At 42.3% G+C, this 27,757-nt stretch overlaps 1 protein-coding gene across 2 annotated transcripts in view; it reads right to left on the bottom strand.

Annotated features, from left to right (window-relative positions):
- Positions 1 to 777: 777 nt before the first annotated feature.
- Positions 778 to 27,757, bottom strand: part of wdfy2 (WD repeat and FYVE domain containing 2) — a 57,535-nt gene continuing 30,555 nt past the window's right edge. For both annotated transcript variants that reach the window (XM_068040338.1, XM_068040339.1), the window contains 6 exons: positions 26,903 to 27,029; positions 26,687 to 26,792; positions 21,367 to 21,468; positions 10,952 to 11,082; positions 8,723 to 8,831; positions 778 to 1,151 (listed from right to left, as the gene is read on the bottom strand). In XM_068040338.1, the coding sequence (XP_067896439.1) occupies positions 1,122 to 1,151; positions 8,723 to 8,831; positions 10,952 to 11,082; positions 21,367 to 21,468; positions 26,687 to 26,792; positions 26,903 to 27,029 (605 nt within the window). In that variant the 3' untranslated portion in view covers positions 778 to 1,121. The remainder of the gene's footprint in view (positions 1,152 to 8,722; positions 8,832 to 10,951; positions 11,083 to 21,366; positions 21,469 to 26,686; positions 26,793 to 26,902; positions 27,030 to 27,757) is intronic.

The raw sequence follows: 27,757 nt of genomic DNA, 5'->3' as shown, positions 1-27,757 counted from the left end.
TGTAAGGAATGAGAGAAGGGAGAAAAGTAGAAGCTAATATGAAGAACGCATTGATCTGGAACTCAAGGAGCTGCTCTCAAGGTAGCTGCAAAGGGCTCACACTGCATCTCAATTACCACCTCCCCTCTATTGAAGGAGGCAACAGGACAAAGATATGAAGGGATAACAAGGAGTGCAAAATCCAAGAATATATTTTTAGTTTTTAAGCATCAAAATCCTATTCTATGTAAAGGAGTCTTGATATCAAGACTGAGTCATTCATAGTAAACCTTGCTGAGTATCTGTTGCATTGACTTGTTTGGAACTACTGTTCATCCTACAGACCCAAGTTCCATTAAACATGCCAAGAGCTTGTATTTATATCTTCCAATTTAACACACCTTACACGTTCTGGAAAACACCAGGTTTTCTCATAATTCACTTCTACAGATGCAAGAGATCAGATTAACTATATAAAATCACTGGAAACAACTTGGAATGTTTTTACTACAGAGATTTCACTTTCTATTTGAGATAGAGAAAATGAATATCTAGACAATTAGACCTTTATCATTTCCTTCACTGCAATTTTGTTTTAAATAAACTTGTTTTCCTCTGCTGTCGAAAAAAAGCGCAAAATTATCAGCTTAAACTATTTCTCAGAGAATGAAAACTTATAATACAAACCCACACAGTGAAACATTACAAAGAACGTTACCAAAACAGGAAGTGTCTTTTAAGATGAAGTTTGGTTGCTAATCAGTGAGTAACAAAAAAAAAACTGAAATACAAAACAAAAACAACACAGACAGAATTTATCACTGCAATTAAAAATACACACACAGCTCTCAAAAAATTGTTTAGGTCCATCAAAAAATTCCAGCAAAATTATACAAACACCTCAACTCTACAAATTACCCTCTGAAAAACTGTACTTCATTCCTCACAGCCAAGTTTTGCCAGAATCATTGCACTTAGGCTTGTCAAAAACTGTTCAGGATTTGGAGGGTTGCCTTGAAAAATGTCTAATTCCTTTCTGTTCCTCGTCGAAGCCATCACACTGCATTACCATTGCAGATTAATCCTCCATGTGTAGACTAGCCCATTCCACAGAATCTTTTATTATGGTCACCAGCAGCATGTCACGACACCACAGGAGTCATATCCCAAAGCTGTGGAGTACAGTCAGATTTCTCATTATCAAATTTGCAAGATTTGGGAGGCAGCTTATATGTTGAGCTCAACTAGATAACTTAATGTTAACCCCTGGGGTATTATAGCTCCATTTGGTTTCAGCACCAGTAACTATAATCTCACTATATGGTTGTTTTTAGGAACTTAACACTGGTGTACGTGAATTAAATACTTGGGAGCTTCAGAAGATTGTTTTACAGGTCACAAATACTATTACTGGAATTAGCTGCACTGTTTCCCCCAGTAACTTGAAGATAGCCTCTCACCTCAGCCACTGGGTCTCTCTCACATTTTCCTAATTGCTAGTTGTCCTCCCAAGGCCATACCACTCAGCTTGCACTCAATGTTGTCACAAGACACATTAAGCATTGAAGCACCCAACAGTGTGTACAGCATTCCAGATAAAGCAGAATCCAACACTGACTGCAACTGCAGAGAATGTTGGGAAATCCCCAGGAGAATTTAACCAACTGTTCACCTTCAATCAAAATTAACTGTAAAATTCAATTTTATATTAAAACAAAATTAGTTATGAAACAAAGAAAAACTTAATGTGTCATGTAAATGAAATGCACGTCAAAAATGGAGCAGAGACAGAAATACAGGCTTTGCACCATGGGTGTTAATGTACTATCGCTGGAACTGTCCGCATGTAGCTCAATTTTGGAACCATTTACTTTAGTGATTATGGTTCTCTTGATACAACCTAAGCAAATATCCAATTTTAATGCTTGAGATGTCATTCTAAGAATCCATATTATCACTTGAACACAACCAAGATTCACTTTGAGCATGAACAATAAATGTCCAGGAAAATAACCAGGTGCGGCAAGGCTTGCTATAAGTTCCAGGTTTTCATGCTCGATTTGTTTGCATATTCATCATGCTGGAAGTAAGAAGTTGCGAATTTATTCCTGAGCCTACTGCTCCTTCTTCCTCTCTTGAAGAGGCCATTACCTTTTGGGATCAGTTCCATGGGTACCAGCAGCACTTTGGGACCTCATCCAAGTGGCCATTCTTGACCACATGAGCTGAAACAAAGTGTTAGCAACTTCTTTGATCACTGGGCCAAGGGTGGTCACCAAAGTAGACCAATGCTGATCTCAACCAACATCCACACAAATCTACTTTCCAATAATCAGGAGTGAGAACTTAGTGAGATTATTTTCCTTGGCCTAACCAAGGGGCACAGATGATCCACTGTGCACTTCCAGTACCCAAACAAAAACCAGCTAAATCAGCATAGATTGGGAATCAAGCTGGGACCTTTGCTCCCATCATAATCCTGGGAAACATTTCCTGACCCACCGGCTGGTCTGTTCATGACATTTCATCTTAGACAGGTGGAGAGTTTGAGAGGCCGTAAACAAGACAGGGTCCAACCCATTCGCTCCTCTTTTCAACCTGGACCAAGTCGCAATGAGCCAAGGTTATGAATCTGGAAAAAGCATATGGGAGTTGGGAGGTAGTGAAAAGTAGAGGTTAAGACCTTGGGGGGATGGCAGGAGCTGGTTCAGAGTTGGATAGGCACGCAATTCTGTCATATTATCAGCTCATTACATCTCCAGGAATCTGCTCTGCAGCTTCAGCTTTTCACCATGGGACGGTAGCACAGAAGTAATGTTACTGGACTTGCAATCCAGAGACCCAGACTAATGTGTTGGCGATGGGAGTTCAAATCCCATCACTTCAGCTGGGGGAACATAAATTCAATTAATTAATCTGGAATAAAATGATAGTCTTATTAATAATCATGAAACTACTGGATTGTTGTAAAAACCCATCTGGTTCACTAATGTCCTTCAGGGGAAGAAATCTGTCACCCATACCTGACTTGGCCTATATGTGACTCCAGATCCACAGCAATACAGTTAACTCTTAACTGCCCTCTGAAATGGTATAGCAAGCCATTTAGTTGTATCAAACCACTACAGATAGCACTGTAGGTGTACCTACACCACATGGACTGCAGTGGTTAAAGGCAGCGGCTCACCACCATTCTCAAGCGCCATTAGGGATGCTGTCCTTGCCAGCGACGCTCACATCTCAAGAACGAATATAAAAAAATTAGTGTCTTAGATGAGGGAAGAGAGTTATATGCCCAAGTGAGCAGATGATACTAAATTAGGAGATACAGTAGGTCGTGCAGATGCAAGCAGGAAGTTGCATAGGGACATAAGACACAATAAGTTATGATCCTGTAGTTTTTTTTCCGCAGGAAGAATGCAATGTGCCTTTAAGGCTGGAAACGGAACAGTACTGCTTTAAAGCAACAAACTCCAGAGACTGGGTCAAAGAATGCATTCTTGTTGACTGGGATACAGCCACTCAGAGACTGTGATTCAAAGAATGCATTCTCGTTGCCATAGAATGCAGCCACTCAGGACCAAAGACACGAGATACATTGTTGCCGATTGACGTTTGAAACTAGTTAAAACTAGCTTTTGGACACATTAACAGATTCAGCCAGCTGGACGAGCATATACTGAAGGAAATGAGAGGATTTTCTCAGTTTATTTAAACCCTATTTATTATACTCTCAGAATTCTGATGTCAAGCCAGATTAATTTCTTAAAAGAAAATAACCAATTCCTTTAACTACTGAACTGTAATTATTGAAATTCATCGCTGGAAAAGAGCATCAATTTCAACCACTGAATTAGACAACGAACTGTTCTACTGTTGAAGAACCTTTTTTTTTTTAATTCCCCCATCGGACAGCTGGGAGGACTTCAAGCAACCTTGGACGGTTCCACATTGGAAGATTTCACCTCGGCGGGAGCGTAAATATGCAAGGACTCTAATTTTTTTTCTATTTTAAATGTTATTTATATCTTACTAGTGTTTAAGAATTTAGTTTTCCTAATTAAACAGTTAATTTGTTGATCTAAAGACAGCTGGTTTGGTTAGCCTCATTCGGGGGTTAACAGATGGTACAATCTGTCTGGATCATTCTTTAATTTGGAAAGTTTAAAAATGATATGCTAGGCGAGCTGTGGAGGGACGGGATTGAGTCAACAGTGTATTTCTCCCGCCACAATCAGAACCATGCATTTTGATTGGGGGCTTTGACTTGAGCGGTCGGTCAGGACAAAGTGAATGGGAAAAACTGGCAGATGGAGTTTATTGGGGGGGGGGGGGGGGGGGCAAGAGCGAAGTCAACAGTTTTGAACCCAAGAAAGGCAAATTGTTAGATTTTCTAAATAGGAGCTAGGATCTGAAAAGAAGCAAAGAAAATTGGTGTGTTATGACGATTTGCAAACCTTACTATGGACTGATCTTTTCTTGTTTTGTTAACAAAGATGCGTCTAAATCAGGAAAGGGATGAGAGTAGAAACTGCAGGCTGAATTTAGTGAGCTTGCCACGAGTCCCAGCGGCGGACCCGGAAATGGGTGCTGTTTGCGTTTGTCACGAGGTCACAATGCATTAGGCATATTGGAGTCGTGGGGCCTGCCCAAGCATGCAGTAGTGGGGTGGGGGGCTGAGGGCAGGAGGAGAGACCCCAAATACAGCGCCAGATGACTCCGGAACAGGTGCTGGCGCCATATTTAAAGCCCTGCTTGCCTTACTTCCTTGCATTCATTTGCTGCTAGCTGCTCCAAACTGGGGCCTCGTTTTGCATCGACTCTGGACCCCCAACCCCCCAAGGTAGACCCCGCAGGATGGCAGAGCCAAGACACAGGGTGGCCCCACGGTTTAGTGATGTCTCCCTCCAGACACAAGGGAAAGGCGGGAGGTTCTCTTCCCCAGTGATGGCAAGGGGAGGTCCTCCTGCCTGACGAAGCAAGCCTGGATGGAGATTGCTGAGGAGGTCAACAGCCATGGGGCGCTGCCCCACCGGAACTGGGTACAGTGCCGCAAGAGGGTTAACTACTTCCTTCCTTCTGTCAAGCTGAGTGCTCCACACCTCTCCTTTTTAGTGATTGCAAGCAGCTTCACAAAAGTGGGACATGGAGAGGATGACACTACAACGGTGATGGCAGAGGGGATTAGGCTTCACTTCATCCTAATAGATGCATGGCTGAATCTTCGCCACAGGCCACCTTCTTTCACAGCTCAACCCCCTTAACTCCTGAGAGCTGAAGGCAGCATGAGCTATATGTTAAAGCCCATTAGGTGACGAGCGGCTGACACTATCAGAACTGTCATGTTGATCTCTCGGTGAAGTATGACTACGGACAAGAGGGCCCACAAGAGGAGGGAGACAGCCCAAACAGGCAGAGACATACAGGATCTTCGGCCTCTCACTACAGCCGAGGAAGATGCGTTGGAGCTTGCAGGGACACAGAGTAGCTGCACCATTTCAGATGGAGAGACTGATGTTTCTGTGCAAGAGAGCGATGATTGGCTTCCATCGACAGAGTTCACTTCTGGACATCCAGATCAAGTATGGTTGGCATGACGAGATATGCAAAGCTGAACCCACACGTTTTTGTTCCTTCACGCAGGTCGGCATCCATAGGAGACTCAAACTGAAAAGGGAACAGCAGTCCACCTCTGAGGAGGAGGAGCAATCAAAGGATGGACCGTCCCAAGACTCTCCTGCACTTTCCACCAGCGCAGATCCTTTCACCCCCGTGGGTTTCTGCTTGGCTGTAGAATCAGGGTCACAAGCTGCTGAGAGCACCACACACACGTCTGAGCAGCTGGCTGAGGCCGAGACAGCCAAGGCCTCCGACAATTGGAGGACTCTGGGTGGCCAGGCTCATGCTAAGCCCCAGGGTCATGATGAGATCTGGTGTCGACAGCACAGGGCATGCTGCAGTTGCACAGAGGAGTAAGGCAAAATCTAGCGGAGATGCCAGAGGCAATGTGCAGCCATGAGTGGATGATGGAGTAGTCCATCTATGCCACAAGTGCTGCCATGTTTCAGGCATGTGAGCGGATGGTTTCCTCCATTGAGAGGTTGGCAACCCTCATGGAGAGCCAGATCCCACAGATGCGTGCAGACCTGCACACCATCGCCTTAGCCATGAGCTCAACACAGCAGTGACTAGACGAGAGAAGGACAAGGCACCTGGAGTCTTCTCCAGTTCCTCATCCCTCTCTGGTCAGCAGGGAGGTTCAAGTGAGCCTTGAAAGGGAGGGGGAGAGGCTGACCTCCACAGCTGGGGGGGGCCCCTCAGGATGCTGCGACTGTGGACACTGGCTCCTCAGCCCCTCTGCCAGTGAGCCCAGCTCCAGCAGCTGCAATGCTTGAGGAGAGTCCTGCACCACTGCAAGCAGGCCTCAGGTAGCCAGAGGAAGGCCACCAATGTCACAGGCCAAGGGGCAGCCTGATCAGCAGCCTGTCTCCAGCCCAGCTGATATTGCTAGCTTCATACCACATAGAAGCACTCGCAAACAAAGAAAGAAAAGCACCTAGACACACTTGGGGGTTCATGGGTGTTTGATATGTGACGTATGATGCTTCATATAGTTATTTATTTTCAAGACATTGACGTTCATTGTGTAAATGTGATTATTCTATCATGCCTTAATTGTAAGCTGTTGACTTCACCCTTCCCCGAGTGGAATGCCAATGTGAGTACAGCCTTCATTTAAATATGGTCTCTCATGGGCACTAGTGTGTGTTTCAGCTGCATGCTAGGTACGGAACACAAATGGAAAAGAGGCGACAGACTACATGCATGGAGGTCAGTGTTTATTGGTTTCTCTGTGGGCGGACATCAGGGAGGCTCGAAGTGGATAAGTATGAGATTGTCTCTTGCCTCCTTGGCCCGGCGCTCAATCTGCATGGCTTCCAGTGCCAGGGCTTCAACATCCAGTGCTGTTTGCTCCTCCCCCTCCTCTGCGTCCTGCACGTTAGCGGAGAAATGTCACTCATGCATCTCATCTTCATTCAAGGTCTCCCCACTCTCCAGTGCTAGGTTATGTAGAGCACAGCAGACCCCCATGATATGAGAGACCCTTGCAGGGACATACTGAAGATCTCCACCAAATCAGTCTAGGTAGCAGAATCTCATCATGAGCCTAACGGCCTGCTCGATGGTCACTTGGGTAGAGCTGTGACAAGTGTCGTACCTCTCCTCTGCTGCATTGTGAGGGTTCCTCACAGACGTCAGTAGCCATGTCTTCAATGGGTAGCCCTTGTCCCTGAGAATCCAACCCGAAGGTGAGCGGGGGGCCTGAAAAGCTGCGGCACCTGAGACTGCTGAAGTATGTAGGCATGGTGGCTGTTTCCCGGGAAGCAGGCACACACCTGCAGGAAACGCTTTCGGTGGTCGCAGGCGAGTTGAATGTTGACGGAATGAAAGCCCTTCTCGTTGATGAAGATGACTGGCTGGTCTGTGGGAGCCTTGATGGTCACATGCGTGCAGTCTATCACACCTTGCACCCGGGGAAATCCAGCCTTGGCTCCGAACCTCCACCTGACTGTCATGGTAGGTCTGGTAGCACACATAAGTCGCTGGCTCTCTTGAATAGGGCATTGGTCACCTCCTTGATGCAGTGGTGGGCTGCCGCCCGCAAGACCCCACACATGTCCCCGGTAGATCCTTGGAATGATCAAGACGCTGAAAAGTTTAGTGCCGCTGTGATCTTCAGGGCCACTGGCAAAGGGTGAACCCTCAAATCTCATAGGATGCAACTCATCCTGCAGCAGGGCGCATAAGTCAATGACGGCCTCCCTGGAGAGGCGTAGTTTTAGCTGACAATGCCTTTCGAACATTTAGAGGTAGCTGATTCAGGTCTGGTACACACTCTGGCATGGATGGGACCTTTTTGGCATGGTCAGCTGCTGCTGTTCTCATCGTGGAACTTCACAGGCAGGCACAGCTGCCTCTTGGCCATCCCTCCTGTGGAGGCGCCAAATCACACCATGGGGATCCAAAAAGACCGGGTGTATGAGACCCATGCCAGGTGACCTGTGGGCCTACAGAGCGCTGTCAATGCAGAGACTATCCTGATCCGGCAACTGAGCTTTTGCTACTTCTCCTAGCAGAAACCCTAAAGTTCCACAGTGCCCAGCCTTGCTGATGGCCAATCCTTTCATCCAGCAGTACTGGCAATCACACATCTCACCCAACAGTTTGTTCACCCTGTACAGCCACACAAACCCAAGCCCCCCGCCCCACCCTTGCAGGGTCCCAAAGACCCTGATCCCCTTGCAGAGCAGCCAGCACCTCAGTCCGAAAATGGTCTCTGCACTCCCCTCTCCTCCTATGCTGTGCTGGTCATGGCTGCCTACCTGTCGTGGCACTGAAGCCTCGCCATTTGTCATCAGCTTTTAGCAGTTGTGAACCTGAAGGCACGCACGGGCTGCCACTGTTGACTTAATCCCAAGCCGCCCCCACTGAATCGTGACGAATTAGATGCAAATGCATTGAAATGAATACATTCCCATCATGTCAGGGTGGCAATTCTGCCATGGCGCTTTCCCCCACCACTGACTAAATCCAGAACCGATGTTACGATGCCGGATTTTCAGATGGACGCTTCCGACGCGATTTTCCATCTCCCCACGCCACCGTTCCCGCTTCAAACGGATACACCAAATTCTGCTCCAAATGTGCATGAGGCACTGGGAGGGACATTCATCACTCTTACCTTGATAACCCGATCGTTGCCTGATGTCAATAGCCAACCTCTGGTTACATCAAAGTGCATGTGGACCACGTGGTGCTTGCTGTCATGGAAAGTAGCTGTGGGGGCTCGACTACACATCATGAAAGAAAAAATGTTCATAAAAATAAAAAAAGACAGGCAAATTAGCATCTAAGGTATGAATAAACATAAAAATAAAGGCCTGGATTTTGCATTAATAATGATGGCAAAATTATCATTGTTCACCATCAGGACTCCTCTAAAACTGCTAGCAACTTCTGTAATCCGTATACGTACAGCTGAACCCAAAAATCCATAAGTTGCTCCAAGTGATTCTATGCTTCTCTAGAGGGCACGTTATCTAGATCCCCCAAGGATACAATCAATTAGAAAATATTGAACTGACAAGAACTTTGAGTCATACGCTCTTATTTTCACTGTCAAAACATTTGAAGTTACACCTTTTTGATTGAGGTGTAACTGGATTTTTACTGACATACTAACTTCATAATTACTGCTCAGAAATCTCTCTGGCCCTGAAAAATATTTCCACATATTTATAAAATATATAGTTTTTTAAAGTTTGTTTATATTTTAGCTTCTACCTTAATCCCATGTGTATGTCCCAACCACTTATTTTGCTATCTGTAAAATTTTTAAAAAGCGAAGGAATTCAGTTTTTAACTTCCTGCTTTGCTGTCTGTGAGAATACTTCAATGTGACTGGCTACTAACCCTGCTTGATGGCATCACTGCTGCTGGATGCTTGGAGATCCCCTTTACTTGGCACCTGATTCAAACTGACATCGGGAAAGGGGAAGACCTCACCAGAGATTGTCAGATCTTTGTGAGCCACTTCCTTTAAGGTCAGCAGCAAGTGCCACTTTGCCACTGACGGCAAAGTTCAGCCCAATTTCTTCATAGATTGCACTATCTGGCATATGCAGAAGCGACCGATATTATAGTTAAACCAAAGAAGTGAATTTTCTACAAAAAGAGCGCTTCTAAAATGTTTGGTAAAATTCCTACACTGTTACATACAATTATTACATATTCGAAATTCATAAATTCTGCAGGAATTAAGATGTTAAGATCCACTTTATTGCAAAGAATTGCACTGACACCCTGGCCTTGACTGACAATTGATCTTTACTGAAGCCTCCCCACCCAGCTATACCTTTCCACACCTGACCTGATCTACCATGGTGGCAGTGTGGCCCTGATCACAAAATCACACCTTGGTCTCTCTCCTAACTCCTTAGGTACTTTTTCTTCCTTTGAATGCCTCACCTTGTTCATCCTTCTCCCTCACCTTCAAAACACAGATCCCCAGTGCCACAGTCAAGTTTCTCCCTGAGAGACCCTCCATCATTGGTGAATTCAATCTCCATCTCAACTCACTTTTCTTTCCATCTTCCCTTAACCTTTCCCTCCATACTGACTCTCCTGATCATATTCACAGTCACTCCTGTCTTGCATGGTCTATGGTCTTGATCACAAACAAGGCCCTTTCCAACCACATCCTTGTAACCCTCACCACCTATAATCCCTCCACCTCTTTCTAACTTCACTTTCTTCAGAGTACACCCTTCCATGAATTCTCCCCCAAGTCACTTACAATTGCATTTTCAAGCTGCAAACTGCCTAGTCTTTGGCCCTGCTCACTTCTTCATTGTTTATCTGCTCAACCAATCCCTCACCTCCACCAGTAAAACTTTTACCCTCTTCAATCCTGGTCATTTCCTCTGGTACAGGCCCCGTCTTCACTCTCTCAAGTCAGACAGGACCCCAGTTTAATATCAGCTGAAAGACGGCACCTCTGACAATGCAGCACTCCACTCAAACATCAGCCTGGATTTGTGTCCCCTACAATGGGACATGAATCAGCAAATTTCTGACTCAAACGAGAATTTTAATACTGAGCCAAGTTGACTCATTGCACAAAAGGCAATTTAAACTGATCTTATATTTGAAAAAAGGCAAATCGTGCAGCCAGACAATTGAGAGACAATTATTGTATGAGACAATTACAAGCAGAACTAGAAATGGTGACTTGGCCAGAATTCAAATGTCTGAAGTACCTTACCAATTTTGATATGTACTGCCAAGATATCCTCAATCAAATGGGGTTTAATCAAAATCAAGTTAGCTTTGAATTATACCAGCATTTTAAAGTTTAATAAAAAACCTGACAATACCAGCTTTCCCAACTGTAATTTTGCAATATACTTACTCCTCATCTGTTATTGATTCATTGCAGCTGTCACAGACCCTCACTTCAAACTCAAAGCCCATCAATGGAATGGAGGATCGCTTTGAGCTGCACTTCCCACACAGAGCTTTCCCACATTTCCTGCAGTGGTGCTGAAGGGAACAAAAGATAAACACTTAATATTTTCAACAGAGCCTGCCACAGATTCAGCTAAACAGAAACACAAAAACTGGACTGATATTTGGCATAAAAGGATATATAATCCTGGCTGAACAGTTTTCAGGGCTAAAAGGGTTAAATTTGAGGACAGGCTGCACAGTCCAGGCTTGTATGACCTTGAACTTGGAAGATTAAGTGGTGATTTAATTGAAGTGTTTAAGATAATTAAAGGAAACTACTTCCTCTGGTGGGGAATCCAGAACTAAATGTGTAACCTTAAAACTGGATCTGAACTGTTCAGGGGTGATCTCAGGAAGCGCACATTTACACAAAAAGTAGTGCAAGTCTGGAATTCTCTCGCCCCAAAAAGCTATTGAGACTGTGAGTCAACTGAAAATTTCAAAAATGAGATGGAGAGATTTTAGTTAGATTAGGATATTAAGGGATAAGGAACCAAGGCAGGTATGTGGAGTTGAGTTACAGATCAGCCTTGATCTAATTCAATGGCAGAATAGGCTCGAGGATGATGGCCTACTCCTGTTTCTATGTTCCAGTCTCCGTTAGGAAATGTCGGAATAATAATGACTTGTTTGCAGCAGGTGAAATTGACTGACTGACTGACAATAGAGGATCCAATGAAGACATGATAGAAAATTCACCGAGGTAATGTGGAAAGTTTTGGGCAGTTAGAAAATTGACACTTGCTTGATTTTTTTTTTTATCCCTAAATGTGCACAAAGAACACAGTACTCGCACTTGTAGTTTTGCAGGTAAACTTTACATGCTCTACACTGTTTAATGCAAATGTTGGAACTAGAAAACGTCACCTAACCCATCACAAGCATGTATTGCTTCTTTTGTTTAGTTGGGGATCAAACTGTACAAATTTATCAAAAGGATCTGTTCCTTGAATTGAACAGAACAGCTAACTTGCAAGAAAAAGTGAATTGCTTGCTTCACTTAAAATATGCTGACAGTCACACAGAACGTTATATTCCAGGGTTCTGCCTGATTATTGTGCCTCAGATGACTTTCAACTGTAAATGTGATGTTATGACTGGAAAACAATATTTTTAAGGGTGTAAACAGTTTCGACCTTGAATATAGAAAACTGCAGCACTAGGCTGGATCCAGGTGCAACAACAATGGACTGCTTATGACTAAATTGCTTTCAAGTCAGGCGGAACGATGATCAAAGCACCACGTCCAATTTCCAGTTACTTAAAAACCAACTGAAAGGATGGATAGCTAACGCCAATTCTGAGCTTGGTTATGTTCCTTCACAACATACTGTGGGACCTTTCTAAAGCCAAATGGATCAAAGATATTCAATTGAATTTACAATATGTTTAATCCTTTATGACCTAACTAACTTCCATTTATGTTTCTTATGTGAAGTCATTTAAGCCAACTCGAAATATCACTATGACAAGATTGAGCTCTAATTCCAAACCAGGAGCAGTCTTGACTCAAATTTACAGCTTTCTAGTTCCACATAGCACACTGTTACAAGATGCATTGTTTTTAGTCCCTAGGACCCTAAACCAGGGGGTCATGAACACCAATCTTTATCGTAGATTTCTCCCCTCCCTCTACTCCTTATTAATTTCCACCCCATCCCCTTTCTTATGCCTCCTTTTATTTTTTTCTCCTGTACAATTGCAAGACTCAAGAGGGTGAGCTCAATGCAGCAGCATCATTGGAAACTCAGTCTGGAGCTCTATGGGAGGGAATGCTGGAAACACTGCCACATGCTGGGGCTAAGTAGTGTCAGAGACTCCTTGGTGGTGCACAGGCCGTCAGCAGATAGGGACTGCGGGCATATTCAAGCTCAGAAGCAGTCTGTGAACATTTTGACCGATTTGTGTGCTCGACATGGGCTCATTAAAGCCTCAGCAGCAACCTTTTCCCCACTCCCTGCAGAGGTGAGGTAAATGCTACTGAAATCACTAAAGAAAAACACTGGCAAAGACAACTCATGAGCCTGTGGAAAGTGATACAGCCAATGTTTTATTACTGATGTCTATCTCTATCTTACTAAAGTCTATGATTAAGGATGGAGTGACTGAAGAGCTTGAAAAATTTCAGCTGATCGGAGAGAGCCAGCATGGATTTCGAAAGGATGGCTGACGAATCTCAATGAATTTTTTTTTTGAAGAGGTGACTGAAGTAATAGACAGGGGAATGTCTATGGATGTTATTTATTTGGACTTCCAGAAGTTTAATAAAGTTCCTCATAACAACATACATAACGCCTTTAAGGTGATAAAACATCCCAAGGCACTTTACAGGAGCATATAAAACAAAGCACAATCATGAGCCACAAAAGGGGCTTCTAGATCAGATGACCAAAACTTGGATAAAGAGGTAGGTTTTAAGGAGCATCTTAAAGGAGGAAAGCGAAGTGCAGTGGCAGAGAGGTTTAGGAAGCTAAGGGCCTAGGTACCTGAAGATGGTAACCAATGATGGAACAATTAAAATCAGTGATGTACAAGAAGCCCGTATTAGAGGAGTGTAGATATCCTGGAGGGTTGTGGGGCTGGAGGAGATTACAGAGATTGGGAGGGGCAAGGCCATGGAGGAATTTGAAAACAAAGGATGAGAATTTTAAAATAAAGATGCTGCTTGACCGGGAGCCAATGTAGGTCAGCAAGCACGGGGTGACAGGGCAACGGGACTTGGCGTGAGTTAAGATACAAGGCAGCAGAGTTTGAATGACCTCAAGTTTATGGAGAGTAGAACGTGGGAGACCAGACAGGAATGCGATGGAAGAGTCAAGTCTGGAGGTAACGAAGGCATGAATGAGGATTTCAACAGATGAGCTGAGACAGGTGCGAAATCGGGCAATATTCTGGATGTGGCAATAGGTTGTCTTAGTGATGGCATCTTGGGGTCAAATGTGACACCAAGGTTGCAAACAGACTGGCTTAATCTCAGACTGTTGCCAGGGAGAAGAATGGAGTTGGTAGTTAGGGAACAGAGTTTGGAGCAGGGACTGAAAACAATAGCCTCTGTCTTCCCAATATTTAACTGGGGAAAATTTCTACTCATCCAGTACTGGATGTTGGATAAGCAGTCTTATAGTTTAGCAACAGTGGAGGAGTTGAGAGAAGTGGTGGTGACGTAGAGCTCAGTGTTGTCAGAGTACGTGTGAAAATCAAAGCCATGCTTTCAGATGATGTCGACTAGGGGCAGGCAATATGTGGATGAGAAACAGGATGGGGCCAAGGATAGATCCTTGGGGGACACCAGAGGTAATGATGCAGGAGCAGGAAGAGAAACCATTGCAAGCGATTGTCTGGCTACGATTAAATACATAACAATGGAATCAGATGACAGCAGTCCTACCTCGCTGGACAACAGTGGAGAGGTGTTGAAGGTGGATGGTTTTGGTCAACCATGTCAAAGGCTGCAAAGGTCGAAAAGGATGAGGAGGGAAACTTTACCTTTGTCACAGTCACATTAAAAAAGATGTGACTTTACTAAGAGCTGTTTTGGTACTGTGGCAGGTGTGGAAACCTGATTGGAGGGATTCAAGCATGGAGTTCCAGGAAAAACTGGAACGAATATGGGAGGTGACAATGCGTTCAAGGACTTGAGAGGAAAGGGGACAGTAGTTTACAATAACAGTGGGGTCAGGGTTCGTTTTTTTGAGGAATGGGGTGATGACAGCAGATTTAACAGAGAGAAAAACATAAAAGATAGTTAGCTAAAGTTGAAGCTCATGGATTTGAGGCCGAATTATTGGCCTCGTTCGGAGATTGGCTAAGTGGTAGGAGAGAGAGTAGGGATAATGGACAGATACTCTATTTGGTGCTATGTGACTATTGATACCCCAATGCAGATCCTTGTGGGACATCAACTATTCATAGATTAACTTAGATGATAGGCAAACTTGGAAAAGTGACATTCTATCTTATTATACAAAGTTAGGTGGCATTGTAAGTGGTGTAGATGGAAACATAAAATTACAAAGAGATTAAACAAATGGGCAGAACTGTGGCAAATGGATTTCAATATAGGCTAGTGAGAGATCATCCACTTTGGACCTAAAAAAGATAGGTCAGAATACTTTCTAAATGGTGGTAAGATAGGAGTGGATATCTGAAAACATTTAGGTGTTCACAAACATAGCTCATTACAATGTTGACGGCTACAAAAAAAAAATCAAAAAAGTTAATGGAATGCTGGCTTCACAGCTGGAGGACTAGAATACAAAGGATTCGAAGTCATGCCACAACTATATAAAGCCCTAGTTAAATCACACTTGGAGCACTGTGTTCAGTTCTGGGCACATCTTAGGAAGGATATACTGGCCTTGGGGTAGTGCAGCCTAGATTTACTAGAATGATACCTGAAATCCAAGTATTAAACTACAAGGAAAGATTACACAAAATGAAGGTTGTATTTCCTGAAATTTAGAAGATTAAGGAATGATTTGATCAGTGTTTTCAAGATATTAAGGGGAACTGAGAGGGTAGTTAGAAATTATTGCCATTGGTTGGTGAATCCAGTACAAGGTTACATAGTCAAAACATTAGGGCCAAACTTTTCAGCAGTGAAGTTAGGAAACATTTCTACACAGAGGCTAGGAGGAGCCTGGAATTTTGTTCCATAAATGGCAATTGATGCTAGATCACTTGTTAATTTTAAAACTGAGACTGATAGCTTTTTGTTAGCCAAAGGTATTAAAGCATGTGGAGCAAAGGCAGGTATACGGAGTTCAGCCACAATCTCAGAATGGCAGAACAGGCTCAAGTGGCTAAATGACCTACTCCTGTTCTTGCATTCCTATGTAATGCTGCCAGCTCCTGCAACTGGAGCACGCACACTAGACTCACACCTCCAGTGCTCCTCTCCCCTTTGTCCAAAGCCAAACATACTGTGGAATTGTCAGGCAGAAGCCAACAGGCATAGGGCTGTTGAAAGTTGAGGGCATCTCAGCCACAGCTACTGCCATTGAAGATCCAGCAGCACTATTTCCTTCCCATTGGAGCAGTTTCTAAGCTGCAAATGCACTGTACTTAGCTGTGTCTTTGGGCTGACAAGGAGGGAGGGAGGTAGAGACCAAAACAGGAGTGAAAAGAAACAACTTGTATTTATATTTGATTTGAGGAAAAAAAATTTCACCCAGGAGGGTGGTTGGAATCTGTAATGCACTGCCTGAAGAGGTGGTTGAGGCAGAAACCCTCAACATTTAACAAGTATTTAGATGAGCATTTGAAATGCCATAGCATACAAGGCTACGGGCCAAGCACTGGAAAATGGGATGAGAATAGATAGGTACTTGATGGCCAGCACAGACACAATGGGCAGAAAGGCCTGTTTCTGTGCTGTATAACTCAATGACTCTATATAGCACCTTTAATGTAATGATATGTCCCAAGGTGCTGCACAGGAGCGTTACCAAACAAAATTTGACACTGAGTCAAATAAGGAGATACTAGGCCAGATGATCAAAAGTTTGGTCAAAGAGATAGGTTTAAGGAAGAAGGAGTGGTGGAGAAGCTGAGAGGTTTAGGGAGGGAATTCCAGAGCTTAGGGTCTAGGCAGCTGAAGGCTCAGCCACCAATGGTAGAGCGATTAAAAGTGGCAATGTTCAAATGGTCAGAATTGGCAGAGCACTGATATCTTGGGGATTGTTGGGCTGGAGAGGGACGGGTGAGGTCATGGAAGGACTTGAAAATAAGGATGAGAATATCAAAATAAATGGGTTGCTTAATCAGGAGTCAAAGTCAGTCAGGATGGAGGCAGCAGAGTTTTGAATGACCTCAAGGTTTTGGGGGTTAGAACTCGGGAGCATGGCCAGCAGTGCGTTGTTTGTCAAGTCTAGAGCTAACAAAGGCATGGATGAGGGTTTCAGCAATAGATATTACGGAGGACGAAATAGGTAGTCTTAGTGACGGCATGGATAGGTGATGGGAGGCTCATCTCGGGGTCAAATATAACACCAAGGTTGCAAACAGTTTGGTTCAGCCTCAGTTGCCAGAGAGAGGGATGGAGTCGGTGGCTAGGGAACAGAGTTTGTGATGGGGACCGAAGACAACGGCTTCTGTCTTTCCAATATTTAGATGGAGAAAATTTCCGCTCATCCAGTTCTGAAGGTTGGATAAGCAGTCTCACAACTTAGACAGGAGAGGGGGTCAAAAGTGATGGAGGCGAGGTAGAGCTGTGTATGGTCAGCTTTTAAAAAAAAAAATTATTTCATGGGATGTAGGTGTCGCTGGCAAGGCCAGCAATTGTTGCCCATCCCTAACTGCCCTTGAGAAGGTAACTGAGCAGCTTGCTAAGCCATTTCAGGGGGTAGTTAAGAGTCAACCACATTGCTGTGGGTCTGGAGTTACATGTAGGCAGATCAGGTAAGGACAACAGATTTCCTTCCCTAAAACTTATGTTTCGTTTTCGGATGATGTTGCCAAGGGGCAGCATGTAGATGAGAAACAGAAAGAGGCCAAGGGTAGATCCTTGGGGGTCACCGGACTTATAGTCCACGAACAGGAAGAGAGGCCATTGCAGGTGATTCTCTGGCTCTGACTAGATAGATTGAGAATGGAACCAGGAGATTGCAGCCCCAACCAGCCAGATGACAGTGGAAAGGCATTGGAGGAGGATGGTGTGGTCAGCTGTATCAATGGTTGCAGACAGATCGAGAAGGATGAGGAGGGACAGGTTACTTCTGTCACAATCAACCAGGATGTCATTTACGACTTCGCTAAGAGCTGTTTCGGTACTGTGGCAGGGGCAGAAAGCTGACTGGAGAGATTCAAATAAAGTTCTGAGAAAGATGGACACGGATTTGGGAAGCAACAATGCATTCAAGAACTTGAGAGGAAAGGGAGATCGGTGATGAGGTGGTAGTTTGCAAAGATGCAGGCGTCAAGGATAAAGCTGAGACATGCTAATTAAACTTTCCACAGAATGGACTGTTTGAATAAGTATTAAAATAATCAATTTCAGATTTATGAAACATTAAATTTACAATTACTGAACTAAAAGAATGTACTGAGATAAACTGATATAATTCCACAGCCAGCTACAAGGGTATGATTTATTGGCGTTACACTTTAACATCTTTTATATCAGTCTATCCACTGGCTTACAAGAAATTGCTAATTGCATATATTTGTATATTTATACCAATTATTCGAGCTCATCCGGAATTAGCACAACCAAAAATATTATATCTTAAAAATATCCTAAACTTTTTCGAAGTCGACAGAACAGTCCAATAGTATTCTAAATGGATTCACGTTCCAACATCCATCTTACTGCACATTAAAAATCACTGACTTCTGGAATAGAATCCTTTGCACAGTTGGTGTATTGGTTGTGTTACAAGGAATTTGTTTTTGTATTAAAAACTTAGGATTCTGCGTGTTATAAAAAATTGAAAAAGGATTTCAGTGGACATTGAGACACCTGAACTTTACGGTTGCTTTGAAAGGAAGTTCAACAAAAGCTGAACTCTATGGCTGTTTTGAAAGGAAGTTCAACAGGAGTTGAATTTGTAAACAAGGACATGAAAGCAGGTAACTTCAAGGAAACCAGTAAGGGGTTTGACCTCAGAGCTACACTTTGAGTGACTAGAGAGAGAAGTTTCAGTTTTGAAATTTAAAAAGCCAGTGAGTTTGGACAAAAAGCAGGCATTCCGAAATTTGATTCTGACCTACCTGTAAATCAGAAGAACACTAGAAAAAGTGTTACCTCCCTGTAAAGAATCCCTACATCAAGAGTGGTACTATTGCGTCCTGCATTTTTAAGAAACCCTGAATGCTTGCAGAAATCTTCTCTTTAAAAAGGACTTTTGCAACGAATGTGTAACAGAGAACTGACACCTGTTACTACATCCCTGATGGAAGAGCTATGTGAAGTGTGCTGCAGTTGCATTTCCTTGAACGTCTCCGCATCACAGCCTGTTCATCAACCTCACCTGGAAAGACTTCAAGTGGCATCCAAATATTCGACTTTGGGACACATCACCAAACCGAAGAACTTCCTACCAGATCGTGACAGACTAAGTTATTTAATTATTCCTTTCATTCCTATGAAACAACTATAAAACAAAAAGAATCCCTTTTTTCCCGGTTAACTGGATGCACGTGTGTGCGCATGGGCTACGGAAATAAGGAGCTTTAATATCTCAATTCGTATATAGTCTTACTTCATTATTGGTTAAGACTTGGTTTTATAATAAAGTTAATTACGTTGATTAAAGAAACTTGGTTAGTGTGCTTTATTCTGGGGACAAATAGAGTATCTAACTGGCTGTTTTCGGTAAGTGGGAAACTTTATTGATATGCTGTGATCCGTGGAGAAGTGGGACTAAATTAACGGTACCCTCCTTCCAGCTCGGTCGTAACAGTTGGCTTATGGTACGACAGCAGTGTGATTTTATAAATTGTACACTTATTACCATGTGCATGCACATCTCTCCTCCAGCCAGCATTAAACTCTGCATCCGTGTATTTTGCTGCAATACACCACTGCTGTATTTGATTGCAAAAAATTCATTTCAAGCCAGTATTCAAGGAAATGTAACTAGTAGTGGACTATGTGGCCAAATGGTTAAGAGTTACAGCAGTAGCTATTACCTGAATGAAATTCTCCCTCATGGGTATAGACTCAAGCCAGTGTCAGTAAAGGGGTAGTTTAAATTTACCATCCTATACACAACTCCTTATTGTTTTGCCCAAAGTTCTAGCCTCCCAAATATTTTCTTCAAACTGAAGAAATATCTATCCACATAGGAAATGGAATTTGCAATTGCATTAGAGAAACCCCAGCAAGTCTACTGGCATCAGATTGGGTGTTTTACTGTGACTAAATGAGTCATTTACATTTTTATTATACAGGCAGTTGGAATTTTAATTGTGTTTTGGAAATCATATTCCATAGTTTAGTCTATTTTTCTATGAAAATCTTGTATAGGATTTGGCCACTCACTGACCAATACTACACATTCTGCAATGGTGAAGCCTAAAGTGAAAAGGGAAAACAAAAGATGAAAAATATTCATATGGACAAGTTTTTTCTCTTTAATAAAATAAAACTCACCATCATGCTTGGAATATGAATAATGTGAAGAGTTAATTAATTTGGAATGGAATTAGGAAAAACACTTCTTTGACTTGGGTCGGTGATGCCACACATGAAACCATGGACAAAATCAGTAGCAAACCTGTTTCCTGGTATCACTGGTGGGATGGGAAAACATTGGTCTTTGCTCATCACAGGCAGACTCAGATTTTGTGCATTTATTTTGCTTTTACTAGAAAATTCACAATTCTGTGTAACCTCAAAAGTCAAAAACTGCAGCCAATTACCTGTTGGAGGTGCAAAACATGATTTGCCGTTTACCTGCAAAGACATTCTTAATGAAATCTGGGAGAATGGCACAATGCCACACGACAGAGACAGATAGCCACTAGATGCGTGTGGAGTTATCTACCCTGCCTTCCTGTGCACATCAGTTATTCTTCCAAAGAAGTGTATTTCAGCGGGGGAACACTTGCCTTATTAGAACCTAAAGCAAATTAACAAGTCGATGTTAACTTGCAATACTGTGACGGACAGCAGTAATGTAGTGCTTCAATGTACTGACAGGTTGCCCCATGGAATAGTGAGCCAACAAGGCAGAAGCGCTGAATGGAGACAAAGTACTTGGGAGAAGGAAAGAAAGGCTGACAAGACAGATCAGCCTGAAGTATTTTCACACTCTGGTGGGCAGCTTCAAAAATCCATTGGCAACACCCTGGTCTTCAATCCTGTTCACCCTTTTACTCATGGGATCTCAAGGGGGATTAATTAAAAATGTAGTTGTTTTTATTAGGTTTGCAAATAGCATTCAGAACATTATTCATCAATTCAAGATAGTATCTCATGAGCACTAATTCACATTATATTCATCATAAATATATTTTCACATTTTGTAAATATACTGTTGCAGAAAGTAGTAGCTCAATACAGTCTTTCATATTTATGTAACTGCACTGTGACTATTTTGAAGTTTAGAGCTCCAATCTAAATTATTCCAAATTCACATAAAATAATTAGTTTATTTTCTCCAGAGAATCCACTGTGTTCTACTAGTTCTGCTACCGATGAGGCACAGGTAGATTCTGATTTTCCATCAATTAAATGGGGGAATCATTTGTGATTCTAAATTCAATTATCTTTGAATGGTGCAATGCAAAATTGGAGAATGTCCGCTCAAGTCCAAGATACAATCAAATAACTTCTCAAATACACAACATTTGTATGTGAAAATGAAGATATACCTGTCTCAAGCCAATTTTCTTACAATCCCACATTTGTTTGAAGTTCCAGAAGAAAGGCTGGTCACATTTCTGGCAGGAATCACTATCTAGCCAATCAGGAGTCTAGCATCAAAATGGAGAAGGAAAAAAGTTATTATTAAAGACAACTCAATCCTTTAGGACCTGGGTATAAACCTAACTCAGATAAGCCTGCTGGCTATTAAAGGTAGGGTTGTTTTAACCCTTTTTGCCACTGGACACAATGATAATTCATTGTATCTGTCTGAAGAGAGCACAGGCCATTGGTACTACAATGCATATGCCAGTAAGGTTGAGATTCAAATACTGTGACAGCCAAGAGAGTTCAACACCACACTTCACCCACATAATCTAGGAGTGTTTAATATAGTCTCTTGACATAAACTACATTCAGAGTGTAATGCTCCAGAATGGAGCTTGAAAGATATCACTATTGATCTATGACACATTCATTCCCTGATAAGTATTAAGAGGCCACTGCAATAATCTTTGCATAAAAGTACCACAGAATGCCAGCCATTTGCTCAATATTGCTTTGTTCACAATTGGCCTGAAGTAGCCGTCTGTTCTGCGCATGCAAATGGAGCTTAATTTTAAAAACAAAGACTTGCATTTAAAAAGCACTTTTCACACAGGAACTCCCAAAGCACTTGACAGTCATCGAGTTACTTGTGAAGTGTAGTCAGTCAATGTTGTAATGTAGGAAACGCAGCAACCAATTTGCACGCAGTAAGCTCCCATAAACAGTAATATGATCATGATCAGATAATCTGTTTTAGTGATGCTGATTGAGGGATAGATATTGACCAGGACACTGAGGAGAACTCCCTTTCTCTTCTGCAAAATAGTGCCATGAGATCTTTTATACCTGAGAGGACAGATGGGACCTCAGTTTAACATCTCATCCTAAACATGGTTGAAGATTAGGTGGAGGAAGAGAGAGATGAAAGAAAACAAACACACACTGCCACCAGTCCCATGTGAACATAGCATTTTCAATAAATGATGTACGAAGAAAAGTTAGATTACCTACCTTGGATATGCTCTACCTCAGTCATTGAGTCAAGGTCAACCTTCACATACAAACTAGCAGACTACCAAAATATAGGGAAGAAAATATTTGGGCGAGCTAAGAAACACAATGGTGACATGGTTCTTTCCCACATATGTACATGCACAACACAGGTGTAAGGAGCTCTATATCCACTGTATCTGCCTTACCCTGGAGGTGCAACGCAGTTCTTTGAAACAAGACAGGAGGGAGATCATGACCTTAAATTCACACAAGAATATTGCATTCACTCATCAAGAATGCCAAGTCCTGATAGGACAACTGTGCAGAGAGGGTGAACTACATTCAAAGAATGAAAACTATACTAATTCTCCCTCATTCAACTTCCAAACATAGTTATACAAAAGCTAAGTAGGAAATGGATTTGGGAATCTCTGATTTAATATTGAGGCCAGCTTTGAGCAATACAGCACCAAAGCACTTGCCACTTTGAGCTGTCAGTTCAAGACAATGATGTGTTATGAAAGCATGCATGCTACTTTATATACACAGTATTGAGGAACAATTTGCATGTTTCTTCTAACATAGCCATAGCACAAACAGAATTACTGTTAACTTCTCTTGGTCACCCTTGATCAATTTTCCCTCCCTCCTCAGAGCATCAGCTCCACTTAGCAATGGTCTGAGAGATCCCAGCTTTGCTCGGTGTCTTGAAAAGGTCACAAGTTATCCTGAACAATGTTTAAACTCTTGCTCGATTTTGCTCTCATTCAGCTCACCTGCTTAATCGCTTTATCCTTTTGCAATTTTCTGCTTACTTCACAATTCACCAAGTCTCCTAGTTTATTATGAAATTTTAAAAATGAAACTACCACCTATTCCCAAATACAGGTTATTTACCTGTGGAGTGAAAAATTTGTGAGGGGAATCACTTGTTACTGGCAGCCAATTTGAGAATGTCCCTTTTATCCCAACTCTCTGTCCATTTTCCAACCAGTTTTCTCCTTACACAGATAATGGAGTCAAAACAGCTAGAGGATTGTATTGGCTATCCAGGCACCAACTGACATGTTTGTCTGCACTCAGCTGTACAGTGGATGCTTTCCATGATGGCAATAAGCTGCAGTGAGTCAATGCCCCTATAATTTATTGCTCTTGTGTGTGGCCCATTCACTTCGACATGTAGTACCTGTAAATTATTTTGCACACTATCTTATAGGGGACAACTTGTGAGCATCCTGCACAGTACCTTCCTGGTTACTGCACGTCCCTGCGTGTGCACAGCTTAGAGGGAACATTGGTGTGAGCTCTATTCAACAATCTGGTTTCTACACGGGTGTTTAGTCCATTGTAAGTTTCAGTCAAATAAATCTTGGGAGGCAAAGCAATGAGGTTATATCTTGTATTCAGTGCATCTTTGCCAGGTAGATCACTGCAGCATTAAAAGTCCCCAAAATCTTTATAAAAACACAAGCAAGCCAAGGAAAACTGTGAACTGCAGAGTATTAAGATGGTTCCTGTGGAACCAGCATTATTTTCCATTTGTCCAGAGCTCTTGCACCAGAGTAACTTCTTCCCCAGCAGAACTGTAACAGTTGCAAAATATATTCTGGCTTCATTTTCATTCAAGTTTAGGAGACAAATATTTTAAACATTTCACAACAGGCGCACACTACGTTAAATGTCTGACTAGCTTCCGTTTGACACTACAGATTGTAATTCTCCCAATCCACAGTTAACTCATTTTGCTGGGTTGTTTGAGAGGATCGGTAGTTGTTCATTGAAAACATCAGATGCCAAAATTCTGGAAGTCATGCATAAGATGCAGGGACTAACTTGAAATTAAGGGTAACATTTTAGGTATACAGCTTCATTGTATAAAAATAAAGAAAATGCAGACTTTAGGGGGAAAAAAACACAAAATACTGATGCACATATTGTTAAATTACATTAAAATTGATTTGTTTGATTTTTAAAAACAGCTTATTTTATCAACACAACTGTTTAACAAGCAAAAACCTAATAGCATCATGTGGACTCATTCTTTTATCGTGTGCACTAACACACAGGGTTTGAAGTGAACATTAGTCCATTTGCTGTTTATATTTAGCAAAAGACTAGTTCAGCTTGGAAGATTGTTGCTTTATTGAAACAGTATATTCTAGTAACAGCACATACTTCATGAAAGTTTCACGTGCAGATTTTTAACTGACATCTCTCCCCTCAACACCCACCTTTGCAGCTGACTATACATGGTTTTTGACTGCTTGTTTCTTTTAAATCAGTAAATTTCCAATCGCTTTTTACCAGCTTGTTGCTCTCTAGCGATTCTGTGGTCTTGTTTGCTTGATAGCAGAGTTGCAGCGACAGATAAAATTGTGCTCCGAGCTTCCAAAGGTCAAATCAAGTTTACCACAGCCCAGACTCTGAAGACGACGGACGGGGGCAGCGGGAGGTAAATAATATAACTGAGCAACTGCCACTCCACACAAACATCCCACCCCAATTCCTGACTGCAGACTGGGAAGAGTGCAAGCTGCAGCGCCAAAAAGAACTTCGCTGCTCAAAAAGTAGGCAGTTTATGAACTGGTGTACTAGAAAGTCAATCTCAATGACTTGGAATTATGAGTTGGTTTGGATACATGGAAGTGCTGCACTGATTATTTCCCTCCTCTTCACCCACACAATTTTAAGCTTCATTTCTTTTTAAATCCATTTTCGGTCCAGTCCAAAAGAAAATTCACAAAACTCAAAATTCCCTGTTACTATTAAGCTGGCTATTAGCAGGCACAAAAGACAGCCTGTATGATTCGAGTTTCAATGGTCTGTGCAGGTTCATCTGGTGGAAAGTGGAGGAGTGCCTGTATCCCTATCTGGCAGCATTTGAGATTAGGAATGCAACAAATAAAAAGTGCAAGAACAGGCTCTTATTCAACTATTCTGCGGCAGATACAGTGGAACGACGAAACAACACCACCAAACTGTTCCAATAAGCAGCATAGTTTTCTAGGTTAATGGATTAAAAGCCTGACTTAAACTTTAAAAAGGCAACAATCTGTTGTCTTAAAAGTGTAAATATGGCAGAAGTAGTATTTTACAAATACCACAGCAGTGTTGATTTAATTAAATAGCATCTTTGATCCTCTTCTTTGTGGTCAGCTGGGTGCCTGACAAGCAGGGAAACCCAGCTGAACAATTTCCAGACCAAACTAGAGAAATCTTCATAGGCAGAGTCGCAACTTTGACCAAGACACTCCCCCTGTATGGGCATGTACCACATTTCTAAGGCAAGAGAATGTAGATGCAGGTTAACAAGAACCAAAGCTTCAGTGCACTCAAGTGTTTCGAAAGATTTTATCAAGCTAAAACTGGACTGATAATCCAGAGAATGGGAGTTCAAATTCCAGTGTTCGGGAGTGTGAATTTAGTTTGACAAGAAATCTGGAAATAAAAAGCCTGTTTCAGCAAAAGTGGCCATAAACCTATTAAATTATCATAACTCAACAGGTTCACTAAAGAGAATGTTCTTGAGGGGATCAAAGACAGAATATATTCAGTTGAAGCTAGTTAACAATACAGGAGCTACTTGGTGTATTTATAGGACAGCAAATAGTGGGAAGGAGATGGAGGAGCAGATTGGCAGGGAAATTACTGAGAGATGCACAAAATATGGAGTGATAATGGGAGATTACTGAATGGGGAGGTGACTGTTAAGGGTAGAGAAGAGGAATTTAAAAAAAAATTAATATTCTTGATCAGTATGTTGCCTGCCCAATAAGGAGGCACAGTTAGATCCAGTCCTGGGGAATGAAGTGGGTCAAGTGGAGAATGTCACTGTGGGGGAGTAACTTGGGAATAGTGATCTAGTATCATGGCCCCCAACCCGAACCCAGAGGTTTTGACGCCAACTGGATTGCACCAAGAGATAAGTCAACTCAGCAGAGCCATAGATCAAGCTTCCCAGTCTGCTTGCCTCAGCATTCCTGCAGTACAAAGCTACAAATTGACACTTTTCTTGAAAAGCCATGAAACATACTTGGCTCCCAACAATAGTTATGGGAATGCAATTTACGTTAACCAACACCTTAAGTGCATGAGTAAACTATTACAAAAGAAGTGGCTTCAAAATCAAGAACATGTTCTACCTTGCACTGATTCTAGTGCAGTTCACGATGGAGGGAGGTGGAACTTTCATTGTCAAAAGCATGTGAACTAGAGACATCGAAATGAGCTGGATTCTATTTGCATGGTGTTCAAATTTTCAAGGACTAAATGAAATTGCATGCTGACCTCTTGCCTTTTTACATCCATGTTCCACACAACAATCCCACCATCTGCACCACAAGAGATTAGCTGCCGAGTATGATGTGCATAACAAAGGGACTGAACTTTGTCACTGTATGACAGAAACAGAACAAAGAGTTAGCTAAAGCAGCACAATTGCACTTGTGCACTGGTAGGAAAAACAAGTGTACGTGTAAATCAATACAGAAGCTGAATACTCACTTGTGGCCTTGTAATTCAATAGCAGTTCCCTTTCTTCCTCCTATATCCCACATAATAACAGAATGATCAGAGCTGCCTGAGAACAGTGCCCGTTGAACTGGGTCCCAACAAAGTGCGGTGATGCTGCCTGAAAGACAGAGGGATTTTATGCGATCCTGGTAATTACTCTCTGAAAATACAACAAAACTTCAAAGCAGTCGAGAAATAAGCTTATAACATTTGGCATTGAGTAAGTCAATTCAATTATTGCTCTGTGCTAAAAGTTAATTTCCAGAATGCCCTTCCTACCATATGTTACTCTTTGGTAAACTTACGTAGTGCCATTTGCTTTATATTTTTGGTGAGTTTTCTGTGCTCAAGGTTGCCAGCACTGGAGAATGGAACACTTCTCACTTGCAGTTACAGTAAACACTCCAAGGGCAGGTCTAAGATGCAAATCAAAGCTTGCTTTACTTAGTTCCAAAAGCACACCTTAACCCCAACCTTAGAAGAGCATCCTGTACATCAGTGAGAATTTTTCCTCTTCTCAGATTAGCCCCGTTTCTAATCGCTCTGGGTGAAATGACTGATTCCTAGAGTTATGTGCCATGGGCCCCATGTGGAATAGGACTGAACAAACTTTTATCTTCTCAGTCTGGGCTAGATTTAAACTCAGTCGCAGATGTGAAATGATGATGTTATATGCAGCAAGAGTTTTGTTCTTGATACAAATACAGATGACATCCATTAATTTGTATTCTACCTTAAGGGAAATAAAACTAAGCTCTGTAGTCAGATGAATTACCTCACTGAACAGAGCGAAGTACATAACCTGTTTATACACAATGAGCATTTCACCCCATCTGCTGATAACCT

The sequence above is a fragment of the Heterodontus francisci genome, chromosome 10 (genome assembly GCF_036365525.1).
Source record: "Heterodontus francisci isolate sHetFra1 chromosome 10, sHetFra1.hap1, whole genome shotgun sequence".
In the NCBI taxonomy this organism is placed as follows: domain Eukaryota; kingdom Metazoa; phylum Chordata; class Chondrichthyes; order Heterodontiformes; family Heterodontidae; genus Heterodontus; species Heterodontus francisci.
Note: the sequence above shows the minus strand (reverse complement) of the source record. Positions and strands in the feature narration are given on the sequence as shown.